Source organism: Coturnix japonica, chromosome 1 (genome assembly GCF_001577835.2).
Source record: "Coturnix japonica isolate 7356 chromosome 1, Coturnix japonica 2.1, whole genome shotgun sequence".
NCBI lineage: Eukaryota > Metazoa > Chordata > Aves > Galliformes > Phasianidae > Coturnix > Coturnix japonica.
The window spans coordinates 3,535,331-3,551,007 of NC_029516.1; the positions used below are offsets into that span (position 1 = coordinate 3,535,331).

Below are 15,677 nucleotides of genomic sequence, written 5' to 3' on the forward strand. Positions count from 1 at the left end.
ACGCCTACACACACTTCAGAGTGATACAGTTCAAATCCTTTGTACTATTTACCCTTCCCTGCTCCTGCAGCATTGCACAGAAAGTCACCCCCTTCTCTGAAACCAAGGACAAAAGGCTGTGCCACACTTGGGCTATAAATTATAGTTTTTCATTTGTCTGTTTCGGTTTGTTTGCTTGCTTTTAAGTCTTCACAGACATCTGCAAGGGCAGCTATTTAAGCCTGCTGACGTTTTACGTATTACATCACTACATCAACTACCTAGGCTTAGTCTTGCAACTGAGATGACATTTCCACTCCATAATTCCTATGGGGGAAATTGAAGGAGACTGGCAAAGGGAAATTAGGTGCAATTACCCAGAGTAATCATTTAAAATCTTTCAATTACTGTTTTAAAATACGTTATAAAAACGCTTTCAGCTGGACAGTCAGTTGACTGTGCCACGTGCTTCGCATCCAGTGTCATTTTTTCTGGGTCAATCTCTTCATTTTTTTAATTGTTTAGGGGCTTTCTAGCTCCACAGTGTGAGAGCCCATGCAGAAAGATGTGTGACAGTAGAAGATAACCCAAAATAGACAATGATGGATATTCAAGGTGCGCAGAGCTACAGAGTCGTGAGTGAGACACACATCTCAGAAGGCTTTTCTTCAATGCAGACATTTCAGTTCCTTCAGTGACAACTCATCACATCTACAAGCAGGGTTGTTTGGCAGCAGATTCCCAACCATTCAACATTTTCTTCTGTAGTCGTACAGTTTGCACCAAACAGTTGGATGATGTCAAATGATGGCTCCAACATAAAGACCCAATGCTCCTTATCAGGACCTTAATCATAAAAAAACGTACATCCTTCCATCCCTTGGTACTTAAATGTCATGAGAGGAGGATTCTGCTGTTCTGTGCAATGGATGGAAGGTTTTTTGGGGTGTTTTATTGCTGTTTGGTTGGTTTTGGATCAATTAATGGGAGAACTTCCCTGAAACATCTCAAAAGTACCTTCCAAACATCTACCTTGTTTTACCCACTGTTAAAAAGCAAGGTCACTCGGGAAATCTGTATTCATACAGACACCTGATGTCAGCTCACAACCTTTCCCTTCAATATACTTCTTTGGAAATACAACTTCTCATTCACAGTCCCTGCTTCATTCTGCAATTACTCTCTTTCTCCCCTATCTTTGTTCCTCCAGCACAACCTGCATTAAATGTCAGGTCCAGAACCAATGGTTTTGTCACAGCATTGGCCGCAGCTTTATCTTACAGACTGTGATCAGAATTGTGAGCAGCAGAGGAAAAGCCACAGGATCTCAGCTACTCATCTGAGAAGTATCTCACTCCATGCACCTATACCTATCAAAATGTAAAAAATCCATCATCCCACATGCAGGTGGATGAAGGTACCCAAGTTTGAGCAGACCCTCAGCTGGTTGAGCAGTACTGTCCACAAATGCCTTCCCAAAGTCAACTCCGCTCTTCAGAGTACACCTGCTTTTGCCTCCCTACTGTGTCTTATTTGCATGACCCAACTGTGAATGAATCTCCCAGCTACAGCCCTGCTCTTCTCAACAAAAAAAATCAGATCTCCATTAATTTTTGCTAAAAAGTATTGCAAATACATGGAACACAGTGCTTACACATAACCTGTTCTCCTCCTAGTGACCTGTCACGACAGTTAACCATTAAGCAATGGCTCCAGCATGCCCATGTCCCAGCTCTGGCAACATCTGGAGCTAGAGATGCACTTCAACCTCGCCACGTAAAACTGTACAGCAACAAATCCAGCGCAGATGCATGCAAGCATTGCTGCTCACATGGGGCCAGACTCCAGAGCATTTTTGCATGAAAGAAGTAGCAAACTGAATATTCCAACTCCAACAATTCTGATTCTACAACCTGTGGTTGTATGGCCATAGTTGTGGAGGATGGCTGACTCCTCAACCTGGAGGACAGGGACAAAATCAGGCTGTGCTCTTTGCCTTGAAAACCCAAACACACACTATAGTAGCAGGATGAAAGGAGACATTCTTTGATATTCAAACACCTTCCAAATAGGAAAACAGGTATCAGGAGAAAACAAGCAGATCCATGTACAGAAATGAACTAATATCAAGCTTGACTGAAAAAGTTGATTAAATTAGTTTAATTTGAAAGCCCCAACAACCCCTGAAGGAGGTTCTTTGTTTATTGCGTTTTACCAGCAGCACAAGTTACTGAAGAAGCACCATGCGGGTATGAAATATTTATTCATTAAATCTTTCATAAAGCTCCACACTATCGGTTTCACTCTGAATACATTTATAACTTGTCAAAGTCCACGAGAATCACTGCTTTTCTTTCCTCTCCATCTCCATCCCCCTCCAGACTGTTTATAAAAAGATTAGACTTTCAGTTTTCATTGCAGTAAGTGTGATCCTCAGCTCTGCTGTTGCTTGTACACAAGACGCTGATTCTTTAATTATAATTGGATAGCTGCAGTTAAAATAATTCAGCCTTTCCCCTGCCATCCAAAAGGGATCACTGCATACATGCTGCAAACCAAACTGCTGCTTTGCCATGCTCCTGTAGTGAAAATGGCAATAGCATTCATTTATGAATACAGGCGCTATGAAGTATCTAAAGGGGGCCTATGAGAAAGAAGGGGACAGACTTTTTAACGTGGTCTGCTGTGATAGGACATGGGGAAACTGTTTCAAACAACAACAGAGGAGATATAGATTAGATGTAAGGAAGATTTCTTTTACAGTAAGAGCAGTGAGGCACTGGAACAGGTTGCCCAGAGATGTGGTGGACGTCCTCTCCCTGGAGGTATTCAAGATTAGGCTGGACAGCAAGCTGAGCACCTGATCAAGGTATAGATGTTACTGTTTGCTGCATGGGAGTTGGATCAGATGACTTTTTAAGGGTCCCTTCCAACTCAATTCTATAATTCCTACTCATAGTAATAAGTGGAAACAGAAGCCAGGGCAGCTAGCAGAAATGTGCACATAGACTCCCTTCCAACATGAGACATGTACAGACTGTGATGCAAGGAGTGGAGCTTGCACAGCTCAGCATCATGCAGATGACAGGTTGAGAAGGAAATTATCAAGGGAACACACAAATCTGTGCAGGAATTGCCTGAGAAACCCACCAGTGTCAGGCAGAAAGTACTGACAAAAAACACCATTTATTTTCCATCAACCACAAGGACACTGATGGTCCACCCAAGCAAGGGAACAGACATCAAAAAGTACATTCATTTTCCAGCAGGTCTAAGTCACTGTTACAAAATCTCACTCCATTAGCAGAACCCTTTCTTGAACCCTTCTCCTTGGATGCCAGCCAACATGCAGATTAAATCTGTGCTCCAAGTCGGGCCCATAACAAAGTAAAATAAACAGTGCTATATTATCCTCAACTTTAGCTGTAGAACTGTGTGATATCATCTTACTACAGTTTCACTGACCATACAGTTGAATTCAGTCCAGGTAAAAGGATAGGATATATTTAGAAGTACAAATGAAAGTACTTTATAGAATCTGTATTAGGACAGTGCAGGGATAATTGCATCAATTAATCTATCACCTAAGAAATTGCACTGATACTTAGTTGCAAGTGTGGGCCGAGCTTATTTTCCTCATTATAATCCCAAACAACTGAAAAATAAACAAAAAATAAGCACCCAAAGATGGATGAGGAGTAGGTACTGTGGGCACTGAGCAGTTCTAGAAGCCATAGCCACTATGTGCAACCCTTCCCCATTAGACCCACAGGCTGTCATGGGAAGGGTACCTTCCTTAAGGACCCCTTCTACTGCACTCCCAGAACACCTGATGTATCACCACAACCCAAAACTAAGGCCAGAGCAGCACACACCTCAGTTCCCTTCAGTGTTTCTACATCAGAGTCTCATAACAGTAAAACCAGGATAAGGTGTTTACTCTCAAGACCACCTTACAAGCCAACAAGCACAAGGTTCTCCATGCAAGGTTCTCTTCAACTACATCTCTTGACCCAAAAAGTCACATTACAAATAAAATCAAATTAAATGGAAGAAAATAGAATAAAACAGGATGGCTTTGAGCCCAGTGGAACTGCAGATGCTCAGAAGCAATGCATTTAATGAAATCTATAACTCAAACAATTTACAAGGCCTTTCCCACTGGCCATGCTTCACCATATTTGCACGGTAGCTCAATGTTTGCTTGTCTTCCCAAAAGACACACAGAGGACTATTGCTCTCAGTTTACCCCCAGGAGAGCCTCACTTGGCAACATTCAGTCTTCTGGAAAAAACTTAAACCAATGTTATGCACAAAAGACCTGCATTTCCACACAGTAGCAAGAAGGCCATTTCTATGATCACGAAAGCATTATCCTGACAGTGTGCAGGAAATGGACTAACTTTTGAATTTCCAAACCTCAGACTGAGCCATCTGAGTCATATCAAGGGAAGGAAGGAAAAACTCCCATGGGTGCTGTAATGTAATATTTTCTTCTCAGGAGAGAGAACGCATGGACCCCATGGGGCCTGGGGGAGATGTCAAGCCAGGATGCGCTCCAGTGATCTCCAGCTGCTCAAAGACCCCAAGGGCAATGGTGTCAACTGATGTGCTCCCATTAGGGCAAATTTCAACCCAAATCTTAAGCCAGGAATAGCGTTATATTTGCTCTTCATCCTCTCCTCCCTTCTGCCATCATTAGGAGAGCAAAGAAAAAAAAAATAATGCTATTTTTTATATGCTCGTTAAGCATAATCTGCTAAATGTTCTATGGCAGTGCATAAAGCTGCCTACTATGCTAATAGAATATTTAATTGACATTTATTTGCTGACTAGTTATTTATGTTAACGTCACTCCTGCATAATTAATACTCCGCTGAAGTTGACTTGAAAAGCACACATAAAACACTACACTAAGAGTCATTTGCAGAGTTTAAAATAAAGAAATCCTGCCATTTATTTACATTAGGTTAGTCTAAATTTGATTTTGATGGAATAAGAGGATAAGGATTAAGCAAAAAAGATTTTTTTTTAGGAAAATCTATATAGTACTTTAGAAACATCCACAGTCCTTCACAGAACAACCTGCCAAAGAAGATTTCCGAGTTTCATTTTACTTGGCTCAAGGGCCCAGTTCTTAGCTGATGTAAAATAGCATAAGCTCAGTGAACGTCTACTGATTTTCCCCAGCCTCAAGCTCTTAGGAAATAATATTTCAGGTGAACCTTCAGTGAAAGAGCTAAAGCAGGGCCAGATCTGCTCTCAATTTATACCAGCTGAAAAGCAAATTCATCTCAGATCATTCAGAGGAGGTAAGTCAACTCCTCACAAAGTTAAAAGAAGTCCATCCTGCCTATCTGATCCTTCCACCTGCACTATAATCAATGCCCCAAGAAGAGCCTTGTGTACTCTCAGGTCTTCTTGAATAACATTCATTCCAAATCCCAAACCCAAATGACTGCTCCAAGCTTGCTCTTCTTTCCTTGCCTCACCAAGAGGCAAAATCATAGACTACATTTCAGAGTGAGAAATGCCAGCCTCAACTGGAGTACAGTTGTCAATAACCCTGCCTTCAAGTGAGGGAGTTGGGAGAGGATCATCTTCAAGGTCCCTTCCAACCCAAGGCATTCTATGATTTGGAGGGCAGCCCAGTTTTCTGTGGCACAAGTTTTATCTATTTTTTTGCACCTTGCAAGAGGGATCAATTACATGCTAGCATCAGGCTTCTGAGTTTTAATTCTGGTACAGTGGGGGAGTTAAGCTACCTTAACTACCTGAAGAGACGTTGTGGTGAGGTGGGGGTCAGCCTCTTCTCCCAGGTTAACAGTGATAGGATGAAAGAAAAGGCCTTCAGTTACAGGAGAGGAGGTTCAGGTTGAATGTTAGGAACAATTTCTTCTCAGGAAGAGTGGTGAGGCATTGGCACAGGCTGCCCAGGGAGGTGGTGGAGTCACCATCTTTGGAGGTGTTTGAGAAACATGGAGATGTGGCACTGCGGGATGTGGTTTAATGAGCATGGTGGGGATGGGTCGATGGTTGTACTAGACAATCCTAGCCATCTTTTTCCAATCTTAATGATTCTATGAAGGTTGCTTTCCTATACGTACTCACAGTACAACAATCACAGTGACCACCAAATCCATGCCTAGACAGTGTTTTGAGGTTTCCCATCTGTACTGGCTCATAAAAAAAATCAGAGGACAGACCTGGTTCTCTCCCCACTGCGTTCCTGTGTTCCTTTACATCTCCAGTCTCTTCAGCCTCCTTGTTGACACTGTGAGCAGACCCGAGATCACCACATGGATCCACACTCAGAAATGTTTTATTTGAATTTCCATCTGTCAATAACACTGAAACAAAAGCACTGCCACAATCACAAGTGTACACAATCATCATGTTGTCCAGCATCTCCTGTGCATCACAGAATGCCTTAAGATGGTGCCAGGAGAGATTCAACTATGTTGGCTCAGCTGTAAACCTGCAATCTGTACAAAACCACCCACGTGTCAATCAAAAGACGTGCCTGCTCTGTGCGTGTTTCACAATGCATAATTTAGCTACTGTGTTTGTCAGGTTCTCCACACTGCTCCTCTACATGATGGTAAATGTGTTCATGAACCCAATTGCCATCAACAAAGGAAAACAGCACATGGAAAAAAAAACAGGCTAAAAGAGGCGAGAGACCTATTTTCCTTTCACAGTTAAGGGAATCACTACTATGGCAAAGTTCAGTTAGACTTAAATTTTTAATGCTTGATGAGTGAGTAACAGATCTTCAGCATCTTTCATCCAGTAAGAACAACCACCACAGCTCTGTGCTGAAGAGGATGGCATTTGGTAAAGGCATATGAGGTGATGAAGGCTATCCCCACTTTCATGCAGGGCAATATAATAGGGCAGTTTTAACTGAAGAATGGAAGGCCTACGTTACATCCCACAGCTAGAGCACAAAAGCCAAATGCCATCCTGTTGCTCCAGCCCAGCCGCTATCAATGAACTCTGAAGCACATCACCTTCTTGAACTACTTCCCCATATGAATTTTACAGTTTCTGGGAAATCCTGACAAAAAGGATGCAAATTTCCTACTTAGACCCATCGAGCAGAAGCTATCCAATGGTCTACACAAGAGTTAATATGCAAGAAAAAAGAAAGCTCTGTCCCAGGACGTGACTTTAGAGCTGATCAGTGCCAAAGCTACAGACCATACGGACAGCTTCACACTTGCCTCAGCTAGTTCATGAATAAACATTCAATTCATTCAAATGAGTTCTATATTAACTAATTTAAATAATTTTCATTTTGCTTTGAATGGTAAACAGATCTATTCTGCCAGGATATTTGAGTTTGCAATTCAAATTACACACCGATTTGTAATGAGAAAAATATAATTAATGGCAAAGCTTGAAGTAAGTACAATTTTACTCCCCTGACTTCCTGAAAGGAAGAGGGTGGTGAAGGGTAAAGCTTATGGGTGGGCATATACTCACACCATCCTTTCATATGTCAATACAATTTACTGCAAACTGGAGCATTTGGCCCTAAGTCCAGAGCATTTCACTATAACGTCAGGGGAGGACACAACATGACTTGACATTATACTTGCAGGCACCACGATGCAAAACTAACATCACCCAATAAATAATAATGTAACAGTCTGTAAACTAAATGACTTCCTTCTATTGGGATCATAAACAACAATTATTTGGCAGCTGCCCCTTCAAATCTCTATACGTGCTGAACATTAAATCAAGCTCTATTGATTTGGTAAACTGAACCAGCCCCATTTTTCATCTCTCTTTTCATGTAATGAAATTCTTCATCCTATCACTCTGTACAGTGTTGTCTGAGATCACATTTACAAGAGCAGAGCCAATCAGTCCTATTTGATTACTAAGCAGAAACAAAGCATTGTCCCAGTGCTGGTATCCTGCCCACTAAGCCAGTCCTTAGCAGATCTGCTTTTTAAACCTCAGCTCCTGACAAGAAACAAATCTTAATGACAGATACATGCCGTTTGCCAATAGATCTTGCCAACAGATACCCTGTGATCAACATGTGCAGAATCAGGCCCTTAGATGCATTTATGAATGCATTTTGAACCTCTCTCTTTTCTACCCAAGAGAAGTCCCGAATGCTTCCAGGTACTTTAGATGTCTCATTCCAAAATAGAACTCAACCTTTTAAATGCTTAAGTCTTACAGCAGAGAAAGGAAATAAAACAACCAAAAACCACGCACATGCCCAGTAAGAAAGTACCTACAGTTGCCTAGACATAAGAGAACAGTATACAGTTATATCACCTAGACAGAGAAGAAAGAAGGCGTTGCACATTCACATTCACTCAAGCAAGACAGCTTATGTGAAGTAACCACAAACCAAAGAGCAGATTCCAAAGACATTTTCATGAAAAGCAGTTGCCTCCAGCTATAAAACAATCATTATTCTCTATTACACCAGTCAACGAAATCTTTCACCCCTTGAACCTGACATTTTGAGATTTAGTTTATAGCACTGTACACCTTTTCTGGTAACACTGATTATAATCCGCATAATAAAAGATAGTTTAAGAGACCAATAAAATAAGATAAAAAATAACTCTTCTTACATCAGCTTGATATATTATTCCTAAGCCAACAGATTTCTCAGCCATATTTGTCTTTAAGACTTCTTTAAGCAATCAATCCTCCATTTGTTCTAAAGACAGTCAGACCAGAAGAAAAAGATAAGAGTTTAGCTCGGTGTTCAGCACAAGCAAGGCAAGAATGAGACCATTTTGCTCTGTCTCAAAGACTGTATCCACAATCCAGTTTAGTGGGAAGCCAGGAAGCATCTACACCAGAAGTTATGCATGACATACAAACAGCACATCTGCTTCTTCAGCAACCACGTGAAAAGAGAGAAAGACTTCAGAAGCAGAGTTCTTAAATGAGAGTTCTCTCAAACACATCCACGTGCTGGAGGCCAACCATTCATCTCTTCTTCCCCCGACCCCAAAGAAACTGAATATACAGAGGGAATACACATGAGCGACAGTGACAAGTAGGCCACTGCCTGGAGCTAAACAGAGGTAAGGATGCACAGCTGTTCTGTTCCTGTATAATGACAGAAAAAAGAACACCACCAAAAAAAATCCCAAAAATCAAACAGTTTTCTTACACACTGAGAACCAAATGAGGAACAAATATACTATTAAAAAGCTATTCCAAGCACCATAAATCTACAGCTCCTCATACAGCTTTCACACAGCCAAGAGCTGAGGACTGGGACATAGCCTAGCCTATGACGATCAGATTTTGCCACCTTTATTCATCTGGGTCTACTTTTGGAATTAAAAGCTTCAGAAGTCTGACAATGGAAAGTGTTAAAGGTTCAGAGCAAAACATCCGAATGCGCAGCCAACTTAAATTCGAGGGTAATCAAAATCAGGTCTTGTTTATTTTTCTTTATTCTCACTCTAAATTTGTTTTTTTCTTTCTAGAAGTATGAGACAACTTGCTTTCTCCTTATTCAAGTCATGGGTTGGCAATTCAGCGATACATTCCCTTAAGACAGCCTCATCCATAAGCTTCTGTTCTTACCACCTATGTTAAAACACCTTTCCTGAAGACTGACTGGCAAACTGAATAACTCACTGATCTACAGAGACCTGACTCTAAGCTGTTATACAACAACTTCAGTAAGACAGCACCACTCAGCATCAGCTGAGCATCTGGAATACTTGTTCAATACCAACTGGAAGCCTGGAGATTAACTATCAACCCAAGACTAGGGCATGACTCCAGCAAAACACATACAGCTTACCATCTGGAGGCATCAGGACCTTGTTGTTCTGTGTACACCAGCCAACAGGATGGAGGTCTGCTGTCATTACATCACACCAAAAATCTGCCCTCCGGTCATCCCCATAGCCACAGTAACGAAGCAGTAAGAGCTGTCCGCAGGTTGTGATGATTGTAGCCACCCAGTATGTGTCAGGGTTACTCTTGTTGGCTACTTCCAGTTTCATCCCTGGCTGAAAACTGCTTTGGAGGCTGATTTCAACCTTACAAAATGAGAAAGGCAGAGTGTTACTTTTCCTTCTTTATAGGGAGTCTCCCTATTGAATTAAGCAAGTTAACCCTGCCATTAAAGAGATGCTCCAGAATAAGACATTAGTTGATCATGCTCCTTAAGAGAACAGTGATAATACAACAAGGAACAGTTTCAAGCTAAAAGAAGAGAAACTTAGTTTAGACGTTAAGAAGAAATTCTTTACTTAAGAGTGTGATGGGGCACTGGATCAGGTTCCTCACAGAAGCTACAGATGCCCCATCCCTCGAGACATTCAAGACCAGGTTGGATGGGGCACTGCACAGCCTGATCCGGTGGGTGGCAATCAACCCATGGCAGGGGTTGGAACTGGATGACAGTTAACATCCCTTCCAATCCAAACCATGGTATGAGTATCTTAGGAGAGCAGAATGAAACCTCATAAATGATACTGGAGCCCAGTGGTATAGACACAGTGCTCTGAGTGCACAGAACTCATGTCACCTAACAGCAGTAAGAAGGCCAGGAGCTGCATGGACAACAGGCAGTAGTCAGCCTTATTCTCACATACACTATCACAGAAGGCCAGATTCCCCACAGAACAGTCAGATTCCACTTCATTTGGTCAGGAAAGCCAGAAAAGGGAACACACTCAACACTAGCAAGGCAGACAAAGCACATACGTGTTTGAAGGAGGTGTGGGGAGCAGCACTGGCTCCTGTTTCCTCCAGGTATTCGTCCCAGTTGAAGTCTGCATCCTCAATGCTGGAGCCCTCATCTGTTCAAAAAGAGAAAAAAGAAATAAGTAGTAGAAAGAAATGAAAACAGCCCAAAATACAGCCAAAGAAGGCAAAAGTTGTATCAAACAGTTCAATGAAAAAATAGCAATTGATACAAACATCAACACGAGAGAAAATAGAAAGCTTCCTTTGAAGATCTGTTCTTAGCCAGCTCGACTGGCTCTTAAAACACTGTCAGCAGATTTTGGGACTTGAGCAGCCAACACTGTGAGACCAGAACTGACCCTGCAATCATCCCAACAGGGGAACAAATTCATCATACCGCAACGGGAGCTGCTATAAGAGCTGGTTGTCAGCTCACTATCACAAGAATGTGGTAGCCATGCCCATGTCCCAGCTTCTGGGTTCTCCCAGATTGCTAATTGCACTAGTGTACCAGTGATAACGATAGATGTTCTTGTTGGCCAAGCAGTATGCAAAACAAGCAACCCAGCTCTTGGGGCTGAGGAGACAGTTTCAAGTCTACCACTCTATTTCTCCCTGCTCAGCCTTCCTCCACCCTCCAACAGCCAAGAACCCTCAATGGGATCCTTCCACCAGCACTGAAGCTGCTTTTCCAAATCCCCTCAAATCCCCATTCCTGTTGCCTGCATTTATCCTTCCCCATTCCAGATTTGGGGCTCTGCATCATGCCTTCCCAACCCACACCAATGCCCCCTCGCAATCCTTCCTTCCCCGCAGGAAAGGAGTTGACATTACTACTATTTTTGTTTGTTTGTTTGAATATATCCCCACCAAGCAGAGCAGAGTTGAGGCCTGAAACCATCGCTGAAACACACTCAGCAATAATTAAAAACAAACTGTCTTTCCCTTAAAGAAAATTAGCCACATCTGATTGTTTTCATTTTGTTCCCAAGCAATCTCACAAACTCAGTCACATCCCCAGAGCAAAAATATTTACAGTCTAGCAATGAGCTGTTTGCAATAAGCATTTATCAAGGAAAACTACATGAGACCCTTACCTGCCCACACATTTATCAGCGTGGTCATGATGTAATTAAAGTGACTCATGACAAACTGAATTAAAGAACCTCCCCAGATAGTTTTATGAAGAAAATGGCAGGGTTAATTTATTGCAATTGTTGCTACAGGTCTCCAGTTTTCAGGACTAGAAAATTATACTGTGCAATGGGAATCTCTCATCATTAAAAGGGGAAGAAATAGGCTTTATTTGCAGACATACGTACGCAAAGGGGAAAAAAAAGATGTCTCGGAGGGTTTCTGAGACAGAGTTGGAAGAGGGTAAAGATTTATCTGGGAGTTCAGAGAAGAGCGCTGAGCTGTCATCACTGTTAAACACTGCAAACCGCTGCATCAAGTCTAAGGTCTGGCTCCTTACCACCAACTCAATTAACCTGCTTAAATATGGAGATTTAAATCAACTCCTACTCCCATGTAAGGTGGCTAGCAGACGGCTGCCTCTCAGCTACCACAGGGATGCAATGGCCACGCTCATTCTACTCAACTGGACAAGAACCCAAGGCCACAATAACAATCTGAAAACGTACTAATTCAACATAGCCTAAGTTTGTTTTGTTTAGGTCATCCTTTGCAAACAAAGCCAGAAGTAGGAACTTAGTGCACAAATTGCTAAGACTTTGCTATACCATACAAGCAAGCAACTTTGATGATCAGGGAAAACTTCAACCTCAAAAATCAGCAACCCCATGGAGTTAATGTTTTAGCAGGTTGAGATCTCAAGGGTTAATAATTCTTTTAAATGAATGCTCTCTGTGTGTTCTCAGTTGCCATTCCTTCTTGCTCCAGCTTTCATGGTTAGTTCACATATGTTCCTCCTTCTCCTCTTCCTTCCTCAGCATTCTTATGGGAAGCAGTAACATCACAGAATCATTTGAGTTGGAAGGGACACTAAAGGCTGCCAAGTCCAACTCCCCTAAAATGAACAGGGACACCTACAATTAGATCAGGGTGCTCAGAGCTCCATCCAGCCTGACCTTGAGCGTGTCCAAGGATGGACATTTCTATCCACCATCTCTCCGGGAAACCTAATTTCCATGCAGTGGTAGAAAGACTTCTAAACAGTTCAGTGCGTATCATCCATGCAAGGAGCAGTATTTCCAGAGAGACAGGATTCGGCAACACTAAGTTAATTATGTTAGCATTAAAGCTGCTAGTTACAGATGCAGCAAGTCCTCCTGTCCTTCCTAATGTATTACTGCCCACGACCCACTCTGCTATCTGCCAACCCACAGCCACCAGTCACACTGTTCCCACAGCCTTGCCAACAGGTTCATTCACATGCAGTCCAACAGAACTCCCAAAAGCACTTGTTTTAGTAATCACCCTGATCTGTCCTTTCTAAAGCCACTTAGGGAGGTTCAGAATGCCAGGGGAGAAGCATTATGAATATTCTTGCCATAGCAATGTGAGCTACAGCTTTCCCTCCCAGTCAATTCATTTCTTTCTGACACATCAGCAGGCTGACTCCTCTACAGCGTTTTATCTGCAGACTTTATCAGGAAATTACTTTTACAGGGTCTGTAAAAATAATGTTGGAGTACAATTTATCATGGCATCAGTGTTTTGTTTTGCCTCATTTTATCACCGAAGATTCTGAAGCAAACGTAAGCTTCCAAAGCTGTTTTTAAATAGACTCTGTTCCCTTCTAGAAAACCTGGCAAGGGACATTGTGAGCAGACTCAAGGCAGCCCAGGGTCAGGGGGTACAATGCTACTTAGACCCACAAGTGCAGTAAGTGGGACTGCACACAAACCATTGCAAAACCCCTACTGAGGAGGAACACAGGACACCCTTTGCCAGCCTTCCTCAAGTATCTGGAGGTCTCCAAGCAAAAGGCAAAGTCTCTTTTAATATACAAAGACAACCGCTCCCACTCAGGATGCGATGATCCCAAAGGCGATCTCTGTTTGTCAGTCCTCAAGCCACACACTCACACACTCCTACAACAAAGTCCTAGCTCTGTTGGAAAGACACCGAGCCCCAGGTGCCAGCATTTCGCAGAGCTCCCTGCGAGATGACAAATCTGGCATTAGGCCTATTTTACATATCAGCTCCCTTTCCAATTATTGGTGCTTAGGCTCAGTGCTCTTTTTTAATGAAAGAGTCAAGGCTGGCTAGCCTACAATACGGTGATGTATAAACAAGCCTAGGATGGCAAATAAAATCAACAAGTCATTATCTCTGAGCCCCTGAATGGCTTTAAAGTGCTCTGCAGTCCTTCATGCATTGACACTATAAAAATGCAACTATTCCAGCTGTTATCAGCCTCGCAGGATGAGATAAAAGACCCAAAACCTGTGGCTACAGAAGCTTAGATTTTTCCCAGGCTTACCTGAAGGAGAACATCTCTGGAAATTACAGTGTTTGTGGAAATTGCTAAGCTATCTTATTTACCGGCACATAAATATATTCATGACTTTGTTCACTCACAAAGAACTGAAAGGCAAAATGATTCAGGATTAACACACCAGGTGAGGGCTTGGGGTAAGGGAGAAATCCTGATCAACAACAAGCCTCCTGCCCAGCCTTGGGAGAGTCACCAAGACACATATTCTCAAAGACATTTAGGGTCCACATGCCAGTTTCTGTTGTTTCAAACCCAGTGCCTACAACTGATCACCTGCACCTCCTCCTAGAGGCTCTCTCATATATATAAATGGATCCAGCTGTGACTAGATAAGGATGCCCACTCTGGAAATGCCATCTCAAGATAAGCATCTACCTAATACAGCCAACCAGGTTCCTGATGTCCCTTTCTGTTCCAGCCAAGTGACTCCTCAACTGAAAGACAACCAGAACTGATGTTAAATGCGATTACTTGTCATATAGAACTGCAAGAGTCTTTTTAATAGTGATAACAGCATGGAGCTGTGTGATAGGAAGGTCAGGTTGGGTGTTTGGGAAAGGTTCTTCATTGACAGGGTGATTGAGCCCTGGAACAGGCTCCCCAGGGCAGGGGGCATGGCAACAAGCTGCCAGAGCTCTAGAAGAACTTGAACAACATTTTCAGATATAGGACTTAAACTGGAGCCCAGTAGTTGGACTCTACGGTCCTTCTGAGTCTCTTCCAACTTGGGAAATTCTATGATGACTTTATTTTAAGCGTCTTCAGGCACTACAGTTCCATATTCAGCTGGTTAACTTTAGATAACCCTCAGCTCTCTATGTGTAACCCTACAGAAGAAAAGCTCTTTCATGTCTACAGCAGAGACCATGTTAACTATTATGCTCTTAACTAAGGTTGCATAAGTGTATTCCACTTCCTTCAGGTGAGATGAGTCAAGGTTTCATAACACACACGATTTCTGGGGTGTTCAGTGAGAAACAGTGAGAGGTGGACCAAAGACAAAGCCTTGCAAATGACTTGAACATAAGTGGAAACAGACTTGAGGCAACCCTTTAGGATGCTTACATGCAAGAGTAGACTTTCATTCACCATTACATCTCTGGTGAAGAACTGCTGTTACAGAAACTCACAAGATTTTTAGAAAAGCATTCAAGCACATTAGCAACAACATCATTACCACAACATTAAAATGAAATGTTCTGTACAGATTAACTGACAGGGGACTCAGCTTTGTGCTTCACAAGTTCCTCAGCTGAGCTTTCCTGCATAAACATGGAATAAGGGTGAAGTTACTGAGCCAATTTTACCGAGCAAATCCTTACCTTTCAGTGCCCATCTCAGAGCACTGCAGATGTCCAGTCATACTCATGTGCATAAGGACAATATGCAACCAGCTCTCTGCTGGCTGGGATAACATTTGTGGTGCCCTCTCATTTGAAATAATAATAATAATAATAATAATAATAATAATAATAATAATAATAATAATAATAATAATAATAATAATAATAATAATAATAATAATAATAATAATAATAAT

General features: G+C 42.1%; 1 protein-coding gene across 1 annotated transcript in view; it reads right to left on the reverse strand.

Annotated features, from left to right (window-relative positions):
- Positions 1–15,677, reverse strand: part of SFMBT2 (Scm like with four mbt domains 2) — a 98,413-nt gene that overhangs the window by 72,733 nt on the left and 10,003 nt on the right. The window contains exons 3-4 of the mRNA XM_015865816.2: positions 10,693–10,787; positions 9,782–10,022 (exon numbers count right to left, since the gene is read on the reverse strand). Of these exons, the coding sequence (XP_015721302.1) occupies positions 9,782–10,022; positions 10,693–10,787 (336 nt within the window). The remainder of the gene's footprint in view (positions 1–9,781; positions 10,023–10,692; positions 10,788–15,677) is intronic.